The sequence below is a fragment of the Puma concolor genome, chromosome E1 (genome assembly GCF_028749965.1).
Source record: "Puma concolor isolate L17-30 chromosome E1, mPumCon1.1.hap2, whole genome shotgun sequence".
NCBI classification, from domain to species: domain Eukaryota; kingdom Metazoa; phylum Chordata; class Mammalia; order Carnivora; family Felidae; genus Puma; species Puma concolor.
The window spans coordinates 50,736,508-50,759,419 of NC_141680.1; the positions used below are offsets into that span (position 1 = coordinate 50,736,508).

The window sequence follows — 22,912 nt, forward strand, 5'->3', positions numbered from 1 at the left end:
TCTTTTCCCACGGGAATAAGAGACATCAGAAGTCTTCTCTTTGGCTCTTTTTAAAGCAATTTCTAGTGACTAACTACAGCTACACAGGAACCTGTTTTCTAGAAGTTTATCAGGTACTATTTAAAAACATGTCTACTGGGGTGTCTGGGTGGCTCAGTCAGTTAAGCGTCTGACTGCAGCTCGGGTCACGATCTCACGGTTCCAGGGTTCGGGCCCCGCGTCGGGCACTGTGCTTGATAGTGTGGAGCCTGAAGCCTGCTTCAGATTCTGTGTCTCCCTCTCTCTCTGTTCCTCCCCTGCTCATGCTCTCTCAAAAATAAATATCCAAAAAATAATAAAAATAAAAACGTGTCTACTTTGATGCTTCAACTATGGTCACAGAAGAACGTTAATATGGCAGAAGGGGACTGGGTGAAGGGAACCCTGTACTACTGGAATTTTTATTTTCTTTGCATTTGGACGGTAAGCTCTACTTATGTTTTTTTTTGTGTGTTCTCATTACATTAAGGTTAACTCTGATTCTGAAAATCTCAAATTACTCCAAATTAAAAGTTCTGGGCAAATGATTATTACTTAGTTCCTTGAGTTTGGGGCTTTTCCTACTTAGGATTAGGTTTCCTTGACATAAATGATAAACATATTTAAAAAAAATAGATTTGCTATGAATTATGTGTCCCCCCAGAATTCATATGTTGAATCCTTAACCCCTAAGGTGATGGGAACCCCTAACTGCTTGAATATGGGGCCTTGGGGAAATAATGAAGTCATGACAGCAGGGACCTCACGATGGGATTGGTGCTCTTATAAGAAGACACACCCTTCCTCTCTCTTTCCGCTCCCAAGTGATGACATAGCTAGACAATCATCTACAAACCAAAATAAGAATCCTCACCAAGAACTTTGATCTTGGACTTCCCGGCTTCCAGAGCCGCGCTAAAGAAATGTTTGTTGTTTAAGCCACCTAGTCTATAGTATTTATTATAGCAGCCAGAATTAAGACGAGGTTCCAATTCTTACTGACACTATCATTGAAATCTCTCTACTTCTAGCGATTAAACACTTAACTACTAAATTTACCACCTACTTGACTTGGCATGAGTCACTTAATTTTTTTGTACCTTCATCTATAAAGTAAGGGTAACAAAGTAAACTTCCACACAGGTTTGTAGAGTTTAACTATGCCAGGTGCTTAGAAAATGGCCCTTTGGCACGGATGGGCTCAGCTGGTTGAGCGTCTGACTCCTGACTTCAGCTCAGGTCATGATCCCAGGGTCCTAGGATTGAGCCCTGCTTTGGGCTCTGTGCTGAGTGTGGAGCCTGCTTGAGATTCATTCTCTCTCTCTCTCTCTCTCTCTCTTTCCCTCTGCCCCTATCACTTTCTCTCTCTCAAATTAAAAAAAAAAAAAGGAAGTACCTCCTTTGTGGGCATCACTCACGTTAGCTGCTGTTGCCATTATTATGAAGCCATTGCTGGATTCACATTCCTAGAGCTAGATCTAGGCAAAACATTTTAGACCAATTCTCAAGAGACTTGACTTAGATTGTTGCCGTAAGCTACGCTCGTTGGCTTTCCTGCGTGAGAAGTGTAACTCAGTGAAGGGTGTTGTCTCCTAAGATGATCTTACAGTTGTGAATCAGGTTCAACTGTAGGCAATGGTGGGGCAGTTAGTGTGGGAGCCCTAGGACCACACTCCTTGCTGACCCTGCAGGATGGGACCTGGCCTTTGTCTTCTGTACCACGTGCCACTCCAGCCAGGCATCTGAGCCCCTCGGTGCGGTTTTACACGTGCAAGCCTCTCAAGGCTCGGAGGAGACTGTGGAAAACCCGGGCGGCTCCACACGGTTGCTGCTTTTATGCCAGGAGAAGGCATGGGGCAGGTGCAGCGTGCAGGCTGCTTTGCTGTATTCGGAAACAGGATGAATGAGAGCTGAACACTTAAAAACCCTGCCCCGGCATTCCGGTCTCACAGTGGGCTATGCACCTCACAATTAGGCTCCGACTGTTCGCCTGCGAGGTCTATTATATTGCCAACAGCAGTAGCTTTATAAAGCGAAGGAAAAACACTGAAATGTTTAGCCAATAGGCAGTCTACATTATGCTTCTGAATCCCTTACCATGCACTGCTTTGTGGTCATTTTCTCCCAAACTGCACACTCCCTGCTCCCAGCACATGACGTCGATGAGGCAAGAGCCTCAGTAGAAAAGAGAGCAAGGGTAAAGGTGTGACGGTACCGACACTGTCATGGCCCCCAAGGCATGGCCCCTGTCCCCCTGTCACCGGGGGACATTCTCATGGCCCCCAAGGAGCCTCACTTCCTCCGGGCAGACAGCGCTGGTGCCCTCAAGGCCAGAGGAGCGCTGGCCGCCAGCCCAGAGGGCAGAGCGGACCCCACCAGCAGCGCCAGTCCAGTCAAAGGGAAACGGAGGTGAGAGCCGCGGCCCCAGAGGCGAGGGTGCAAAGCAATGGCCTGAGAAAACGAAGGAACGTCCCTAAAACCAGAAGGTCAAAACAGATTGTGTGCCCATGACAAGGATGTGATTCATAAATCGGTCTTGACCCTTAGCGACGTCTGGTTTCTTTCACAAGGTGACCCCAGTGGCGAAGCGTGTTGACCCTTTCTTAGCAGCACCTCAACATCTTTTGATTTTTCTCTAAAGTCTTACCTGAGGGGGCAGCACTGGGTAGAGAGGTGGATTATTTTTCAAACTAAGAAATACCTGAGGATGTTTTCAGCAGCGAGCTTCCTCTGGAACTCCTCCTCTCCCCACCCCCCACCCCCTTCAAGGGACCCTGCCAGTCTTCCTTCTACAGTACCTTCGGTTATTTACAAATAAATAACAGCACGGTCTTTCCATTTGTTTGATAGCTTAAACTTCCTAAATACAAACGGAAACATAATACCTTCGCTACTCAAATGAAAACGAACACCCCTGGGAGAGAAAAAAGAGGGTATGGTAGCACATGAGGGAACCCCAAGGACACAGAAACAAGGCAGAAGGCTGACGACGGACCGTAAAACCATAAATCGACATGGAGTGGACCACAGAAAAGATCGGCCAAGTGTCTGAGGACACATGATGAGTCCTGGGCCAACAAGTCTCTAGGACGACTTGTTTCTGGGTATCTTGTGGAGACGCCCAGAGTGGATCTAGTGGGAAACCAAAGGAAAGGCCATGCTTTGGCACAGCCCACACAGACACAGCCCCCGGGAGGGAATGTTCTGGGCCGTGGGCGGGGAATCCTGGTCCCCCCGACTGCACTGTTTACAGGCGGCACCCTTGGTGCCACAAGGAGAAGCAGGGGGTCTGGAGTCGAAATGGCACAGTTCCACCCTGGCTCTTCACCTGCTCTGTGACATTCCCAATTTCTCATCTCTCTCTGCCTCGGTTTCCTCTTCTGGGAAATGAGGCCACTGTGCGGGTGGTTGAGAGGACTAAATCAATGATCTATGGTGAAATTCTCAGCACCTGATGCAGAGGAAGCGTAACTCGATAATGTGATGGCTGTTTCCTGTTTCCTGTTGGTGTCCTCAAGAGGGTGGGCTGATTGGGTCACCGCAGCCCGAGGCCATTACACATCTGGATCATCCACCCATCTCCCCCCACCCTGGTGCACTCCCACCGACGGCATTTTGTTTAATTGGCTTCCCTGTCCCCCTGTCACCGGGGGACGGTACACGGGCCGTGCCGTCAGAGCACCTCCGTCTCCACGGCAGTTCTGACTCTAAGGCGCTGGAGCAGCTGGGAAGTGGGCAGGCACACAGTGTGGTCTCTAGGGAGGCGTGTTCATGGGAAATCGGTGGCTCGGAGTCTGACCAGCTCCGAGGCGGTGACGGACCCTTTTGACCTGGACCCCAACGCCCTCGGAGAAGCTGCGCATGCCTCACACCTCCACAAGCATGCCTTACCTGTGACATGGAGCTTTTCATCGGTGACCTCAGCCTTCAGGTAGATCCGGCCCCTCTTCTCTGTGTGGTCCATCCCACAGAGGCTGGGGACATTGATCACACACTGCTTGTGCACGTTCATATCACAGGCTGTGAATCAAGAAAGCAAAGGGTAAGGCTGGACATATGGGCTCAAACCATCACCTCCTCAGTGTTTTGCTGTATGAGCACAAGTGAAAATGAGCTACCCTCTAACTCGATACTTTGCTATAATGTTTTTGGTGACACCAAGAACTGTTAGCAGATGTCCCTTACCACACAGGCTCCGTGTGACAATATCCTTAAAATACCCGTGCCATATTTGTCCAGTCTTAACTGAAGCAAAATACCCCTGCCTGCTCGTCTGTGGATGCTTCAAATATTTAACACTACAGAACGCACACAGGTAAATGCATACAAAGCACAGACTACTTAGTATTTCACGCACGCAGAGGCAAATTATATGCACATTTTAAACAGAGGATATTCTTTGCCAAATAATTTCTTATGCCTTTCTGAGCTGACCACTCAGCAAGAATATGAGTCCATGGGGCGAGTACAGGAAGTTTGGAAAATTTCTTGCCTTAGTTAACTCTGTATCTCAGAAGGCTTCAGTACGTTGCATTCTTTTTTTTTTTTTTTTTAAAGAACTTGTATTTGAGATTTTAAACCTGTCTTCAAATATTTAAATATTATTCTAAGTAAAACAAATACATGCCTGGCATGCTGAGCCATTCCTTACCAGCTGACATTACGTGGGTGAGATAGGGAGGAATAAAAAGATCAGTCTTAGTGCCGTGAACCAAAGAAACTCTGGAGAGAATCCTGTGTGTTGAACGCAAACATGAGTGCCTGTGTAGGTGTTCCAGCTCTATTGCCCTTGTCCCTTCAGGCTGCCAAGAGGAGCGATGGCCACTGGACTCCTCACACGCCCCCAATGGGATGATACGAGGCTCTTCCGTAGCATTCAAGGTGGAGCCTTCGTGTTCATTTCATTTTGAGTGTTTAACATGGTGAGGTAAATTGCAAAAAGCATCGCAAATAACATATATTTGCTATAATTCAAGGCGGAAAGGAGGATAATGGTCACAAATGAGGAAAGGACAATTGGCTGATTCACAAACGTGAATTCTGTTTAGGTTTCTATTTCTGAAGCTAACCATTCAGAATCAAACACCTTGAGGCAGCCAATATAGACGCTCCTGAAAAGGTGTGCTATCCATCGGACTTGTAGTAACCACATCCGGTCTGTAAGTGCTTGGGCAGAATTGTAACTTGGAAGAAATAAAGGCCAGCCTCTCTGCAAAGGACAGGCACAACAGGGACGCAAAAGTGCCCTGGGTTGTATCCCTGTCTTGACTCCCCCATTAGCAGCTTTGAGATCTTGGAAAACTCAAGTGCTCTCTCTGATCCCATTTCCTACTCTGCAAACCAAGTGGCTGCTCTGGACAGCGGTTGCTAAGGTCGTTCCCCTACCAAGCAGAATTGCACACAGTATTGTAACCCTACGACGTGCGAAGCACAGAAAGAGATACCTTCTCTGTGGAAGTTAAGGGAGGTGTTGGGGTCCTGGCACCCGTGAGCTTCTTGGCTTCCCTTGAGGAAGGAGCACAGGCCCCAGAAGCCATACGACTCCAAGGAAAAGAGCTGACCACAAAACAAAACCAAACAAAAGCACTGGCCCAGTTCAGCGGCTTTCAAAATTTTTTAGTAGCGGGACCCATCTTTCCAACAAAATCTTAAGCAGAATCCCAACATATAAACCAGATGAGTGTTCCTTCATTAGCATAAGCCTAGTTAACAAATTCAAATTTATACCATTTATTCGGTATGAAGACATTCGTGGATAACCTATAGAGCCCCCTGATCCAAACAGAACTGTGAAACCAGCTGTCTCGGTTCAGCCCTGACAGGGCACTTACTTCTGTGCTTTGTTAAAGTTGTCCCGCAACCCCAAATCCAGACTCAGAACAGAAGCATATGTAGAGATGGTAAATGTTGTTCGACAACATACAACCTGGTTGGCTCTTCGGTTAAGTGGATTCGGCAGCAGAAACTTGGCTGCACGCTCAGCCCCGTGAGTAAAGCTGGCAGAACACGGTCTCCACCATCATCTCCAACTTGTCAAGCTTGAGTGTGTAACACAATGAAGCGTTCACTCTTGTTCCAAGTTTTAAAATACTTAGGAGTGTATTTACAAATGCACTTAGAATTCACATTCGCAGAATCCCTGAAAAACCATGTCTTTGGAATCCCAGGGTTTCTCAAAACACAGAAAACCACTGGTCTGGATCATCACAAAGGTTTTGTTTAGGCTGTTAAATTTGACAGCTCTCTAAGGTGAAGAACCCCCATGTGCTGAGACACCATCCATCTGTTCTATAATGTTCATTTAACCTTGATTTGTATATACACCGCCTTCGTTCCATGCAGGACACACAAAGCTTTTGGCCATAATAGCAATATTTAACGAATGGCAATATATTGATGTTTCCCCAACACTCTCCTGTCTACCAGAAAAACAGGTTCGGTAATTACCTTTTTGTGTCCTGAAAGTAGAAACCATTATTGAAACAGATAAACGGCCTGGAGAATCTCATAAGAACGATCAAAACAAAGAGTTTCCATAGTTGTTTTCCTTCTACCTGGTGCTTGATGACAATACACGCAGGACAAAAATGGAGAATGCAGGGGGGCTGATGCCTTGTCCACGGTCTTCGTGATTGCATCTCTAACTGGACTGACAGAAACTTGATCTGTCCATGAACGTGCAGGGTGAGCAAACTTAAGATGTCTGGTTTTTATTTTCATTGTAGTTTCAGTTTTAAGGAGAGCCTACTGGATTTTTCCACAGTCCACCCACTAATTAGAGACACAGGAAGATAATGACTAGGGTTGCTTAGCTTATCGTGAAGCCTAACCAAATGTGGAATCTGGAGGTGGGGGAGTCTACCTTCAACACATGGCATTTGCTTTGGGGTTTGAGTAGCCTGCATTTTACAGTGATGGAAGATTTCCACCACAAAAAACTGTGACAGTACTAACTTCATTTATAAATCGGGTGTTCTTTTTGTGTGTGTGTGTGTGGGGGGGGTTCACAATCAGGCAAGTAAGTAGTTTAATAAATCAGTACACTGACAGTGGAGCGATCCTATACTTTTCTGGTGTGGTATGTATTTGAACGGGTTCTTTTTATTTATTCAAAAAATCTTTTTAAATGTTTATTTTTGAGAGAGAGAACGAGCGAGCATGAGCCGGGGAGAGGCAGAGAGGGAGGAAGACACAGAATCCGCAGCAGGCTCCAGGCTCCCAGCTGTCAGCACAGAGCCCAACACGGGGCTCGAACTCATCAATGGTGAGATCATGACCTGAGCTGAAGTCGGACACTTAACCGACTGAGCCACCGAGGTGCCCCCGAATAGGGTCTTTTTATTGATGAGTTCGTGTTGAAAAGTTACTAAACCCGAAGTGCCCTGCAAACCCTGCACGTACACGGCAGAGCCTCACCTGATCTAGTGGAAAAGAAAACTTACTTACTGTCACATTTCATCCCTTGATGGATGAGTCCATACAGCAATGACCCACAGTGATCACAGAAGGTGGGGCTTCCATAAGTGTGGATTTTAAACTTGTGCTTGCTCCTGGGGTCCTGGTGGGGAGAAGAAGCGCATTGTTCAGTCCAGTCATGAAAGAAACACATTTTTGGACTAAGCCAAGTTCAAGCCCTGCCTCTTCCCCTCCCCACATCGAGGTTCAATAGAACCAGACTGCGCACCATTCTCTGGGATAATCGCACGGGTGGTGGTGACTTTGCCACATTGAGTTTTTATGAGCTGCCCACTTTGAGCCATATAAGAAATACCCATGTTTCCTTTCTTTAGGGGGTGTAATTTCCACACACCAGGGTTTCCACCAATGTTACCACCTCAGGACCTAGAATCATAATAGTGCTGGAGGGCAAGCACAGTGTCTTAGATGCCATGGTATTTATTGCTGGGTCTCTCGCGCCTAGCACAGGCTGCAGCACAAGGCAGATACGAAATCAGGGTGTATTTGTGAAGCTGAACGGAATGATCCTGGATCTGCTTAATGGAGTATGGGTGATCTCCTTTTGGGGGAGTTTTCTAGAAGTACAATATTAAGACCAGATATGCACCCAAACCAACAGAGACATCTTCCTGCTTCTGCACTATTTCCCGTAACATTATATGCATTTGCACAGGGAAGCTCCAAGGTAATCAGGTGAAAATTGGAAATGCACTGAAAGTATACTCCCCATGCCCCTCTGCTGCCATCTCATTACTTTCCCTAGCATAACATACAAGTTACTGAAGGTACAAAACGGCTTTCTCTCAAATAGCCTTTCTGTTCCTCAATCTATAGACAGATCGCAGATAAGGGAACTAAACGTTATATACAGCCTAGCAGAGTAAGTAAAGAGCATGGACCCTGCAGTCAGACGGCTTGGGTTCAGTTCCAGGGTGACTACCTCCGAGAAGTGGGACCTCGGACAAATATCATTTCCTCCACAACTGCAAACTGGGAAATTAACAGTACCTATCTTACAGAGCTGTCACGAAGACAAGTCAGTCTTGTTAAATGCTTGGGTGGGTCTATCTAGGTAGATTAGCCCCTCTGCTTCTTGGATCTCCATTACTAATATGCAAACATAGAGGGTTGAGCAGAAAGACTTTCATGTCCTACTTGAAATATTAAAAAAAAATTTCAGGGGCACCTGGGTGGCTCAGTCGGTTGAGCATCTGACTTCGGCTCAGATCATGATCTCACGGTTTGTGAGTTTAAGCCCCGCATCAGGCTCTGTGCTGACAGTGCTCTGGGTTCTATGTCTCCCTCTCTCTCTGCCCCTCCCCTGCTCTCTCTCAAAAAATAAACCAACATTAAAAAAAAAAAAATTCATACTCAAGTCTGTTTATCAGGGCACTTCCTTGTTAAATTCCTCCTCCTGAATCATTTTTGGTGGCCCAATCAGCTGTAACTACAGAGCTGCCATTGACTGAACTAAGAGAAGACAAAAGAGGAACAAGGCTTTGGGGATGGGCATGAGGTCAAGAGCTCCACTGCAGGCAAGATAAGCTTGACTTATCCCGTTAGTCTAGTGCTGTGTATACACGAAAGAAAGATACTCTTGGCTTTTGACTTTCTAAAAGCCTAGATGCTGGTGGTGACTTGAGGGAATTCCAAAGGTGATTTTGATTCTATAAGGTGACTTATCTTTTGGTTGACTTTAGAGTCTAAAATCTAGGCCACATATGCCAATGAATTACACAGCCGACCCTTGAACAATGCAGGGGGGAGGAGGGAGTTAGGGGTATCGACACCCACTCCCCCACAGTTGAAAATCCATGTATAACTTTGACTCCTCCCAAACTTAACTACTAATAGCCTACAGTTGACTGGAAGCCTTACCAGGAACATAAAATAGTTGATTAACACATTTTGTACGCTATAGGTCATATATACTGTAGTCTTGTAATGAAACTAGAGGAAAATAAATGTTAAGAAAAACAGAAGAGAAAGTAATACAAAATCCATGTATATGTGGATTCATGTAGTTCAAATCTATGTTGTTCAAGCGTCAACCATAATTACTTTTTAAAGTCATAAAACTTAGGGGCGCCTGGGTGGCGCAGTCGGTTAAGTGTCCGACTTCAGCCAGGTCACGATCTCGCGGTCCGTGAGTTCGAGCCCCGCGTCGGGCTCTGGGCTGATGGCTCAGAGCCTGGAGCCTGTTTCTGATTCTGTGTCTCCCTCTCTCTCTGCCCCTCCCCCGTTCATGCTCTGTCTCTCTCTGTCCCAAAAAAATAAATAAACGTTAAAAAAAAATTTTTTTTAAAAATAAAAAAAAAATAAAGTCATAAAACTTAAAATTCTAGAATATTTCAATCATGCAGAATCTTATAAAGAATATTACGCTAAACATGCAAGCACCAGACTCGATACATGTTAACATTTCATTTTTCCCTGTATTATTATCTTCAGTCTGCAGAGGCATTAGTGACCTTCAAAGTCACGTGGCCAGGGAAGGGCTCAGATAGGATCCGACCAACGTTTGCATCTTTAACACTGATTCCCATCCAAGAGCTTTGAAAAAAATCCATCCAGGATCTTAACATATTTTCAAACAAAGTTTTATATTTTCAACACATTTTTTAAAACGAGCCTACTACCTGTTTTGTAAATAAAGTTTTATTAGAACACAGCCATGCTCACTCATTTATATATTTTCTGTGGTTACCATGGCGGAGTTAAGTAGTTGTGACAGAGCCCACAAAGCCTAAAATATGGCTACAAAGCCTAAAATATTATCTATCTGGCCCTTACAAAACAAAACAAAACAAAACAAAACAAAACACAACACAACAAACAACTTTACCTGCCTCTGCTTCAGATCATGGTTTTCAAAATATGGTCTCTACAAGGCACCAGCATCACCTGGAACTTGTCAGAAATTATTAAGCCCTTCTCCATACTGAATGGATCAGAAACTCTCTATGTGAGGCCTCAAGGTTCATGGTTCAACAAATCCTTCAGGTGATCCTAATGTTGGCAGGCACATAAAGACTGAGGGCCTTTAGAAGGTCATTTCCTAAAGATCTAGTAAGTGCCTAATAGGTGCTAGTTACAGGTGTGTGCAGATGGTTAGCAATATTGAGGTAGGTCATTAGTTTACTTTCTAAATGTCTCTTAGGGTGTGAAAGATCAATGCCATCCTTGGGAGATTATTTTCCTTAACAAGTAGTAGCTGCGAATATGGTCCCAAGTATGGGCTTAGCCTTCCTCCGTTAGAGCATCCCACCATTTCTCCAATCTCCCAGATGTTAGGCAGAACGTCAAGGGCACAGAACAATGTCAGGATCAATTAAAAGTTCTCATGTTGACAGTAAAGGTTACGTCCCACCACGTGGAGGGCAAACAGGGTGCTAGAGGAAAGGAATCAGGCAGTTCTCCCTGCAGAAGGAAGGCATCAACAGCAGGCACTAAATAAGGCATGGCAGCTCACACACAGCCCTCTGGAGCCTGGGTGTGTCAGGCAGCTCCAGGGCGGCTGTCCTGCCAGTCGGTTGTCACTCAGATCTCTGTTGATGTGGCACACAGGCAACTTGCTTCACTTTTCAGGAAAATCTAAGTCCTACTCATCTGGTCCCCAAATGGCATCTTTAGGCTCTAACCGTTTGGAGGTGTAGGAAGAGAGGAAACCATCACTTCCACCTTCTGTAGAAGAGTGAAGGATGACCAAGTCTTGGGAGTCCTCACACTCCAAAATCATGAGTGGCCAAAGATCAGGTCTACGATAACGACAGTAATAACTGTCAACCTGTTCGTTGATCATCAAGTGCGTGCGAGTGCTTTACAATGACCAAGACCTCTCCTACAAAAAGAGCATTTATCAGGATTCTGGAGACCTGTGTTCTGACTTGAGTTTTGATACAAATTCCACCTTGGACAAGCCATGTCACGCATTTTTAAAAGCAGAAATAAAGCCAGTCTGCCTATGTCGTAGTCTGGGGGTGGGGCTTATCTTAGGGAACATGAGTGAGGGCTTTGCAACCTGAAAATCCCTAGACAAATACAAGATTATTACAGTTATACTATCCTTAGAAGGAAACTCCAAGATGCCTAAGGTTTTCCAGTAATAGTGGACATGGGCCAGAATGGGAAGAGAGCAAGAGGAAAGCTGATCAACTTTGGGGCTCACAGGTGGTTGGGACGGAAGCCAAGTTGGCAAGAAGGCAGGCGACTTCCTCTGGGGTCCTGGGTTCCTGTCCTCTGCCCCAGACCGGCCTTCCCAGGCAAGTGACTCGCGCCGGGTGGTAAACCGTGAAACCACCCGCCAACCCAACCCGACTGTGTACTGCTTTGCCCGTAAGGACAGTTCATCTCTCCCTCCATGGAAATGGAATGCAGGAGCACGGACACTCATTTCCAGTTGAATTAATCTCACCTCCTCTGACAAACGAAACCACACTGTTAGCTAAAGAGCCATGACTTACGATGATTTACAGAGAACAGCTGTCCTAAAAAGCTCTCAGGTTCTTTCTGTTCCTATCCATGGCTGCTAGCTAGTGGTGTGCCTGACTTCTTTGGGCTCTGATTTCCTCATCGGGAATCTGAAGGGATTGGGTCAGCACTTTGGAGTTGGTATTTCACGGGGCCCTACAGGTGTCAGGAGACGCCCGCGGGCTGCTGAGGGTCGGGGGAGGGAGGCCACCGCTAAAATAAAAGTTAACCAGGTTGGACGATCTCTTTGATTCGGCCTTGTTTTTAGAAAGAAAAACTATTAATTTTTATTTTAAAACCATTTAAGACTCACAGCAGTCTGTAAAAATAGTACAGGTTGTTCCCATATATGCTTCGCCCAGCTTTCCCCAGTGATAACATCGTATATAACCACAATATGTTAGGAAAACCAGGCTTGGGACGCTGCTAAGTGGCATTAACTATAGACTTCAGGGTTTCACCAGATCTTACATGCATAATTCCCATGCATGTATTTTTTTTTAATGTTTATTTTTGAGAGAGAGAGAGAGAGCGCGTGCGTGCGCGCACGCATGAGTGGGGGAGGGGCGGAGAGAGAGAGAGACACAGAATCTGAAGCAGGCTCCAGGCTCTGAGCTGTCAGCACGGAGCCTGACACAGGGCTCAAATTCACAAACCAAGAGATCATGACCTGAGCCAAAGTCAGATGCTTAACCGACTGAGCCACCCAGGTGCCCCTCCAATATGTGTATTTTTATTGTACAGCTTATGAACCAAATACACCATGTACTGAATGGGGAATACAGTACTATTTGCTGGGTAAATACCACGAATTCAAGTAGACCACCAGCAAAGGAGTGTATATTGCTATCCACCAAATACATAACCCACCGGGTCTCGTGACAGGGTGGTGGGAGGGGGAGTTGAAAGATTTATTGGAAAACCAGAATCAGAATGCTTTTCTCAAAGCAAAGAAACCATGTGCTATTTCCAAACCTTTCTGACCAGCTTTTCGAAACAAAAGGATTTCAGGGTGGAGGATAACCGGGGGCCCCCCCAAGTGACGGTGGCAGCGGCGGGGGGGGGGTCGTGGGCCTTGAAAGGTAAGTTGTGGGCTTCTGGGGGTGCATGTAACCCAGGCTTGTTCGCTGCTCCCTCCTGGCCTAACCTAACCATCTCAGGCCCAAACACCAAAAATGGCAAATCACTAAGCTGCTTCCTCCTTCCGGGAAGCCTCCCCAGACATGAACACCAGTCACAATTTTCCTCTTTCCACTGGCCTTCCAGAACGTGTGATTTCAGTCTTTAATATGCCACTTACACATTCTGCTGCTTATGGGGTTATTACTTTACCTCCTCTTTCATTTTTTTCCTCATTGTATCACACACACAAGCACATCCCAGACATACACGCAGAGGACAGGATGAAGTCCGAGAGGCCCTCAAGCTCAATGCTGAATTTGCAGCTGGATCAGAACCAAGGCAAGAATTTTTAGTATTATACCCAAGATCCCTGGAGACCCCAGCAAAAAGGGAAAAGAAACAGAGGCCTCTAGGACTGCAAAGCCACCTGGATACAGTCACCTGTCTTATTTTCCTCTAAAACCATTTGTCTCACGCATGCTGAGCCTTCAGTGAATGTGTACTAAGGTCTTCACAAAAGCTTATTTTTACCACTATGCACCTGAGGATTGGAGATAAAGGTATCCTACATATTACTTATGGTTGAGTCTGACCTTAGACACCCCCCCCTCCCCCCCGGCCCCAACAGACACACAAATGGCGGGTATACTCCAGGCCTTCACTACTACAAAGTTAGTAAAATTTCCCCCACTTAATGCAATACACATAATCTTACTTTTTACTTCTCTAGACACTGGCAGCCTCTCATTAAGTGGAGTATGAAACCTACTGTCACATGTCAGAAGCCTGACATTATGTTATAATGAAAGGGGGAGCCATTCAGCTCTGCTGTTTCTGTTGTAGACGCAGTTGGAGAAAAAAGAAGTTTCTGACTAAACCAATTTTCATAGGCACAAATGAAGTCTAACCCACAAATCTAAATCCAGACCTCTTAGAAAAAAGTAACAAATGAAAATTTCAAGTTCTACTGAAAGCATCTGTGGTCTGTTTCTCACATCTTAGTTTTTATAATACAGCAACTTAAAACTTAATTAGCTTTCCTTGGAGACATTGTTCCACATTTCTACCAGGACTTGTCAGTCTTTTGTCAAAATCACCACCACCATTATGCAATGGGCTGAAAATAAACCCATGGGTCTATGCTGCACAAAATTTTGATACTGATGAGGCCTTAAGTGTCCTGGATGCCTTCTTGTTGTGTTAGCTATAACCATCTAGAAGGTGTGCTCAAGGGAAGTTTTTTTTTTTTTTTTAATGTTTACTTGAGAGAGCGAGTGAGCAAGCAGGGGAGGTCTTGGGGGGGGGGGGAGGGGGCTGGAGGGGAATCCCAAGCAGGCTCTGCATTGTCGGGGCAGAGCCCAATGCAGAGTTGGAACCCACGAACATGAGATCATGACCGGAGCTGAAACCAGGAGTTGGATGCTTAACCAACTAAGCCACCCAGGCACCCCTCAAGGTACGCTTTAAGCGGTGGCCTTCAAGGCTGGAGTCCTCCAATGTGTAATGTGAAACCTCCAGAGGGGCTAAAGCTCCCTATACACCCACTGGCAGGCAATCAATGATGCTTTTTGATGTTTACAGTTGAACAGCCATCATTTCAAATGCCCTTTTAATTTGCCGAGTAAAATAATGGCAGCCTTTTGGCCGGAGGTCAGCCTGCCTTGGATTTTCCAGCAGTATTTGAAGGTCTCTGAAATGCCCCACAGGTTTCTCACAGAGCACCAAAATGGCTGTCACTGAGGGCCAGAGTTCAGACTTTAAGAGTCTCTTGAAAAGACTGTTTTTAACTGAGAGAAGCCTGTGGGGTGGCTTCCTTAAGCGCCCGAAGCAGTGTGCCTCCTGCAAGCTGCTCCTTCTAAATACCAAGGAAAATTCCCCATGTTCACCATCTGATGTGTTCTCATGAATCATACTGTAAGCCAAGCCTGGGTCTAAATGTCACCCACATGCTGACTATACAAGCAACACCAAGAACACTGCTCCAAGGGTGAATCTGGCATCATTTCTGTGATCTTAAATTTCTTGAGAAATTTTTTAAATAACATTCAAAATTCCTATTTAAGTTGTTGTTGTTGTTGTTGTTACCATGAGAATATAACCAAAACCAGATCATATGATCAGGGTGACTTTATGTAACTTGAATATCACCATAATTATTACACTGGACACCATGTACTGAGCAAGGCTCCCAAATCCCTTCTCAGGCTGCAGAATCGGCCTGGTCCACTGGATATTTGGGTGCACGGCATGCCTCAGGCCTTGGATTACACGGGCTTGCTTGAATGGTGCCTGTCGTAAGGAAGAACCAAGGAACTTGCATTTCTGTTGACAGTTCACTTTTTATCTTAACGTAGCCCTATTTTATTCTGATGAATAACACACATCTTTACAGGTGAACTAACTTGCCCAACCGGGTTCTGCTAGTAGAGGAATTCTTATGGGTCCTTTGCCCAGTTGTACAAGATGCTGTAACCATTAAATACAAAGCAGCCAACTCTTAAAAAAAATTCTACATAAATCTCTACCAGCAAGACAATGGCTAAATAAACCAAAACATATTTATACTATGGAATACTACGTAGCAGTTAAATCAAATGAGCTAGGTCTTTCTGTAACCATAACATGGACAGGTCTCTAAGATATACTGTCTAATGAAAAGAGTACAACCGCAGAATGGAACATAAAAAAAATGACATTCAGGTAGAAAAACAGAATGAAAGACAACCCCCCCAGATATAGAACAATAATACAGCCATATATATATATATATATATATATATATATATATATATATATATATGCGCCTCTGGGAAAGTGTAGTGACAGAATAGATTTAGAAATGACAGGGAGAGGAGACTACACCTATCTGAAAAGATTTAAGTTAAAAAGAATGAATGCACACATTGCCTCTGTAATCCAAATTACCTTGAATCCCAGCTGAATATATATGGTTATATTTCAAAAGGATCATGAGATGCCGTTAGAGGGAGAGCCTGCACGTGTCAAAGGAACTGGGGCACAACTGCTCGACCTGGTGATAAACGAACTGTGTCTATAGCTTTTCCAGCAATCTGCTGAGAAGGTGCCTATATGAGCTCACTCTGCAAATATTTGGAACCAGTAGCCATCAATGAGAAGGAAATCTTTTTTTTTTTTTTAATGTTTATTTATTTTTGAGAGACAGAGACAGAGTGTGAGCGGGGGAGGGGCAGAGAGAGACAGAGACAGAGACAGACAGACAGACAGAATCTGAAGAGGCTCCAGGCTCTGAGCTGTGAGCACAGACCCCGACGCGGGGCTTGAACTCACAAGCCGTGAGATCATGACCCGAGTCGAAGTCAGACGCTTAACCGTCTGAGCCTCCCAGGCGCCCCGAGAAGGAAATCTTAATTAAAAGCTATAATATAACCACCATCTCCCTGCCTGTAATCAAACTTATATGCTTCCATCATCTTAGGACAAAAACTTGACATATATTGATGTCCTGTCACTTACAGCTTTCAAATTACAAAAGAATCTTTGATGGTTTAGTATGAAATTCTGGTATGAAAATGTTTAAAATGTGCAAATATCCAAGTCACAAAGCCTAATGTTATTCATTTAAAAGTATGGGATCTCCTCTTCATTTCACCCCAAAAATCATTTACTGGACACTTAACTATGTGCCAGGCAACATGTATATGGTGGTAAAGACTTCAGGCGTGGCTCAGGTCAAGTCTCACTTGGGAGAAGCAGAGTTACGTTTTATTAGCAAATCACTCCTAATTTTCAGTGGCTCAACACAGTAAACATTTATTTTTTTGTTCTTTCTCCTGGGACCCAAGCTGAGAGAGCAGCCCTCATCTGGGATATTGCCAGTCTCATGGCAAAGGACAGTGTCAGAACCACTCAACGGCTCTTAAATCTCTGACTTGGAAATGATGCCATCATTTCCGCTCACATTTCATCAGCCAAAGCAAGACACACGGCCAAGCTGGGAATCAGCAGGGCAAGCGTATATAATCCTCTCTGTGAAGGGACAGAAAACATTTTGAGTAGTAATATAATCCACAAAGACACAGAGAAAGCTCACACCCTACTGCCATTTTATAATATTTGAGGAAGGACAAAAGAATGGATTAAGAACTTCAAATTTTGAAAGCTTGTAGGTTTTAAGGTCAACTGAAGACAGTTTTAGGTTGGGGGTTATCAGAGACCATCTACCTTTTAGAGGTTATGTTAGCTTAGCAGCAAAGAACACCCCCATCTCAGTGGCTCATCACAACATACACTTACTTCCCTCTCATGTTATAAGTCAGGGCTACGGAGTAGAAGCACCTGTCTGCTCATTCTAGGACCAAGGGATGAAGGCTCAAGCATTGTCTGGAATATACCATTACCAGGTAAAGAAAACCAAGAGGTAGAATTGAACAGTGAAATCTGTTAATGCTATTTAAAAACAATAATTTTTTTTTCCTGTTTTAAGTTTTTATTTTGAAATAGCTTTAAACTCACAAGTGGTAAAAATAGTGCAGAGAGTTCCTGTGTATTCCTCAACCAGCCTCCCCCCACGCCCGCTGCCTGTGATAATAGCTTACAAAGCCAGAGTAGATGATCAAAATCCAGAAATACAGATATGGGCACAAGATTGTACAGATTTCACCAGTTTTTATGTGCACTCATTGAGTGTGTGCATATAATCACACGAAATTTTATCACGTTTACAGTCATGATAAGAAAAGCTCCAGGGCACATGGGTGGTTAAGGGGCCGACTCTTGATCTCAGCTCAGGTCAGGATCTCACGGGTTTGTGGGTTCGAGCCCCGCACTGGGCTCTGTACTGACAGCACACAGCCTTCTTGTGATTCTGTCTCTCCCTCACTCTTCCCCTTCCCGACTTGCTCTCTCTCTCTCTCTCTCTCTCTCTCTCTCTCAAAATAACTAAACTTAAAAAAAAAAAGCTCCATCACCACAAAGAAGCCTCCTTCTATCACCCCTTTAGGGTCACAAGCTACCTCCCCCCATCCCTAACCTCTGGCAAACACTGATCTGTTCTCTATTAGACGAATTTTTATAACGCTTTTTAAAGCACCACATAATGTTTGTGCTAATTAAAGATTTGGTTAGCTCCAGTGCCGTCGTTTGAAAGGAAAATAAAATAGGAATATAAGAGGCATCTTAATTATGTGAACCCTTGCCAGCCCTGAACAAAGTTATTTGTTTTCTGGAAAAAAAAAAAAAAATTCATGGCCAAGTTTATATGATGATCTGAGAACAAATCAGAGATAAATGGAAACATATTTATTCAAGAGTCTCCAAGATCCTATCATCTTTGTTTAATTTAGTAAAGACAGAATTGGGTTGTTGGTCATGTGAGGAACCCTGTGTGACATTCTAAGATGGCATGGGACAAATTCTGAAGCCTAGTATTTCAGAGTAGGGAGATGCTTCATCTTTGTCATGGACTGGAAAAAGTATAACATACGTTTGCAAGAGGCTGATTTTCATGGCTCCCTATAATGCTGGAAAATTCTCCAGCAGCTGGTATTCATTCAATGATTAAACACAACAGAGGAGACAGATGAATGTATCCTGTTCTCCCTCCTGACTGCAAAGTCCAGAGGGGGCAGGATTCCTTCTTTCCTGAGGTAACTCTGATTCCTTCTCCAGATGGCTCATTACTAATATTACTCCGCCTAGCTCTTAGGAGATATTTACTTCCTGATGGCCAATGATCTTTTCGGTCATGACTGCATTTTTTTTAATGTTTGAGAGCGAGCGAGCATGAGCAGGGGAGGGGCAGAGAGAGAGGGATTCTCCCAGGTGCTCTGTCAGTGCAAAGCCCAATGTGGGGCTCGATCCCACGAATCGTGAGACCATGACTTGAGCTGAGATCAAGAGTTGGACTCTTAACTGACCGAGCCACCTAGGCACCCCCTTTTTTAAAAAAAAATTTTTTTTTAACATTTATTCATTCTTCTGAGAGACAGAGCATGAGTGGGAAAGGGGCAGAGAGTGGGAGGCACAGAATCCGAAGCAGGCTCTAGGCTCTGAGCACTCAGCACAGAGCCCGACATAGGACTCAAACTCACGAACTGTGAGATCATGACCTGCGCCCATGTCAGATGCTCAACTGACTGAGCCACCCAGGCGCCCCCGCCCCCTTTTTTTTAAAGTACAGCTTATGGTAAAATATCTTAGTCACTTGTTATTTTTTAATTATTTACTCACATGTTCATTTATGTAGATAAAATCATACTCATTATATCAAAATTAGAAAATACAGTTAACTAAAAAGGAAATTACCTATATATTAATATTTTGGTATGTTTCATTCAAGAAAGAGGAGTATGTTTTCTTAGAAATCATACTAAATAGACTGGTGGTCTAGGGTGTTATTTTTCAACAGCTCATTCTGAACATCTTTCCATGTCCTTAAATACAAAGCAGTATCACATTTTACTGTGTATTTCGTCACATGGAGGCACCATAATTGACTGGCCCAATCTTCAAGTCCTGGACATTTAGTAACTACTGAACAACACTATCATAGGTGTCTGTGAACACACACTGAGCAAGTGTCTTAGCGCCTCGGAATAAATGTCTGAAGTAGGAATCTTGGGTCAAAGGGATGAAAACAAAATATTAAACGTAAAAGCTATCTACCCTTTATAAGCCAAGGGTATGATTTTGCTTAAAGTCACTCTGGTTGGGCTCGATGGCTGCTGAGCCTTCTGGCTATACTTACAAGTAACCAGAGTTTTCTCTCTTGGCTAAAAAAGGTTCCTTTACTTCTTGGTTTTCCCTTGATTTTTGTCAGGAGCAGGCATTTGTCTTCGAGTTAGGATTTTCCTCTGGTTACTCCCCGACTGTCGAGAGACTCCACAAATACGGTGGCTACATATTCCACCTCCCTCTCCAAATGAGGCAGCTCTCTTCTCAAGGATGTACTGTTCTTTATGCTGAGATCTTTTCATTCTTCAGTTTTTGTTTTTGATAGTAAATCTCAAACCATTTGTCACTTAAGGGCGACTGATCCAAAGCCATAAAGTGGCAGAAGATCTTACAAATTGAAAAAAAAAAAAAGAATCTCTAGCTCTACTCTGCTACACAGTCTCTGTGTATTTAGTTTTTCATCGGTGCACCGGGTCTCGTTTCGTAGCAAAGACCCTTCCACCTCGGCCCTCACTCCCAGAAGGCACGGCCACGGGGACAGCCGTGTGGTCCTTTAGCACCCGCCTCTGCACTTGCCCCCTTTGTGTCCAAGCATCTCTGCATTTGGTTGCCGTGTGCTGATGGTTGCAGAGTATGCACATCTCAAACAGATGCGTTTCTTTCTACTTTTTTTTTTTTTTAACAATGGGAGGTAACACTAATGCACTTTCTTCCAACTGTGACTTTAAATGCATCCCAGGCAATGAACGCCTCCCAGAACGCTGCCTGAAGAGTGATGGCAAAAACAGTACTTGTTCAGACCTCCCCCAGGACTGCATCAGAGACCTCCAATCCTACATCTTAGACCGCCCGCACCACGTATGCAGCTCTTAGGAAAATTTGAAGCCTGCCCTTCCCATGAAAGAAACCTGTAATACACATAGGAATTTTGCTTTTCTGGTTTTTGTTAAGTAAAACAAATACCGAGCAAAGCTATCACCAAGAACATGCTAATATTTGTCCTGGCCAAGAGTGGTGTTACAATTAAGGCCGAAATTCAGTGCTGTTTGCTGTACAGATCTTTTCAGTCTCAGTGCCCGCTTCTCCTCATCTGCAAAGGAGGCTAGGAAAAGGTGTCTGGAAGGAGGGGGGGAAAGAGAGGGATGTGGCATTTAAATTTTTTTTTTTTAATGTTTATTTATTTTTGAGACAGAGAGAGACAGAGCATGAACGGGGGAGGGTCAGAGAGAGAGGGAGACACGGAATCTGAAACAGGCTCCAGGCTCTGAGCGGTCAGCACAGAGCCCGACGCGGGGCTCGAACTCACAGACCGCGAGATCGTGACCTGGCTGAAGTCGGACGCTTAACCGACTGCGCCACCCAGGCGCCCCAGGGATGTGGCATTTAAATGTGCTTGAGCAAACACCTCTAAACTGATGTTCCTTATATCTGAAGAGACAGAAATACTGTGAAGGCTAGTATTCTTAAAAAAATTTTTTTTTTGTTTCTCCTGTTAACTGGCTTAACTCGAGGGGGAAAAAAATCAACATTTAAAGGAAAAGGGGAAACATTACAAAACCAAATGGTAGCGAGTGGTCCCCTGTAACCAACCTGAATGCAGCCCTAGACCCTTGTTGCTACGCCCATATGCAGATGACTCAGAAACAGAGTTCCAGTTTACCTGCTTATCCTTTCTTTCTAACAGGATGCTGTGGTGGGCGGATGAGGTCAGACCACGTTAGGTCTCAAAGGACGTGCATTATTTCCCCTTAGCTTGTCATATGGCCATGGAGGGTCAAAGGAGGACAGTTCTCAGTTTAAAGATGAAGAAACTAAAGCTCGGGGTTTAAGCAAGATCTGTGGCTAGCAAGCAGCAGAATCAGGATTTCAATCCAGGCCTCTGACTCCACTGATGGGTCTGACTCTGTCTTAGATGCTGAACCAAAGGCAGACGCAGTAAAATACCAAGCATGAAGTCTCCTGGCACCGAAGTGAATTTGTTACTTGGTGTAGATGCCCAAATGGACATAAAGCGGAACACTATTATCCCGCGAGGACAGGAAAAAAATGGCAAAACAAACATATCCTGAAACAAAACGTATCAGGAGATGGAAATAAATGAGAACAGTATTTTCCACCCTTAATATCTTTAGATTCCCATTTCTATGATCGCAAACATGTCCCAGCTGGAGCAGAAAGCCGGATACCCTTTAATTCCACTAGAGGGGAATATAATGACATCAAGGGCTGCAAGAACTTTAGGGACGGTCACCGCTGGAGGCTTGCACTTACCGCGCAGCTCTGATGAATTTGTGCTTCAGAGCCTGCACAGTCCCCTCCTTCGCAACCATCTCCTCCAAAAAAGCGAAATCAGGCTGAAATCTTATTCAGCCTCTATGATAACGTGCAATTCAAACATTCTGTTCTTTCTCGAAAGTGATTTTTCTATTCTTCTTTATCGAGCCTGCAGCATTTGACAGACAAACCGATGTAATTTCACGAAGAATCTAATTGGTATGTGTAAGTGCATATGTTCTGCAGCAGTAGAAAGTCTGACAGGGAGGGGAGTCTGAGACAGGAAACACCATGGGAGACTGTCTCACGGTCCACAGAGAGATGAAAGATCTGCTCATGGGGCAAACGAGGGGTCCAGCTCAACGCCGTCCAGGAGAATCTTCTCTGTCGATGGAAATGCCTCATTCCTGCCCTGACCAACCTAGTAACCACTAGGTACCCAGAGAGCGCCCCAAATGCGTTGACTCCTACTGAGGAGCTAAATTTTTAAATTTTTCATTTACCTGTAACTCATTTAAATGCAAACAGCCGCAGGTGGCTGGTGGTTACAGTGCTGGACGACACAGATTTAGAACCAACTTCCAGACACACCCTGTCTGCTCAAGTCAATGCTCCTTTCTTCCTACTCCACACCCGAAGTCCCACGATGGCGGGTTCATACTGGGAGGGGGCTTCGGATGCTTTGCAGATAACTGGACAGGCTGGACCGTTCATCAGTGGCTGGGCAGCTCTCCCGACCTGGCCTTCCACATGAACCCCGCTTTGCTGCCCTGAGCCAGGACTTAACAGCCACGTATCCAGTCCCCTGATGGCTTCCAGCCCCACCCCACCAGTCCAGCCTGACCACATTGCTTTTCACCACTTGCTGCCTGGTACACACCATCCCCGGCTCAAAAACCGCAGGGGCTCCCCACTG

General features: G+C 44.8%; 1 protein-coding gene across 5 annotated transcripts in view; it reads right to left on the minus strand.

The window, feature by feature from the left end:
- Nucleotides 1–22,912, minus strand: part of PRKCA (protein kinase C alpha) — a 402,962-nt gene that overhangs the window by 120,841 nt on the left and 259,209 nt on the right. For all 5 annotated transcript variants that reach the window (XR_015244249.1, XM_086687811.1, XM_086687808.1 and 2 more), the window contains 2 exons: nt 7,465–7,576; nt 3,910–4,038 (listed from right to left, as the gene is read on the minus strand). Coding sequence is in view for 4 of the 5 variants with exons in the window: in XM_086687811.1 (XP_086543937.1) it covers nt 3,910–4,038; nt 7,465–7,576 (241 nt within the window). In the remaining variant the exon portion in view is untranslated. The remainder of the gene's footprint in view (nt 1–3,909; nt 4,039–7,464; nt 7,577–22,912) is intronic.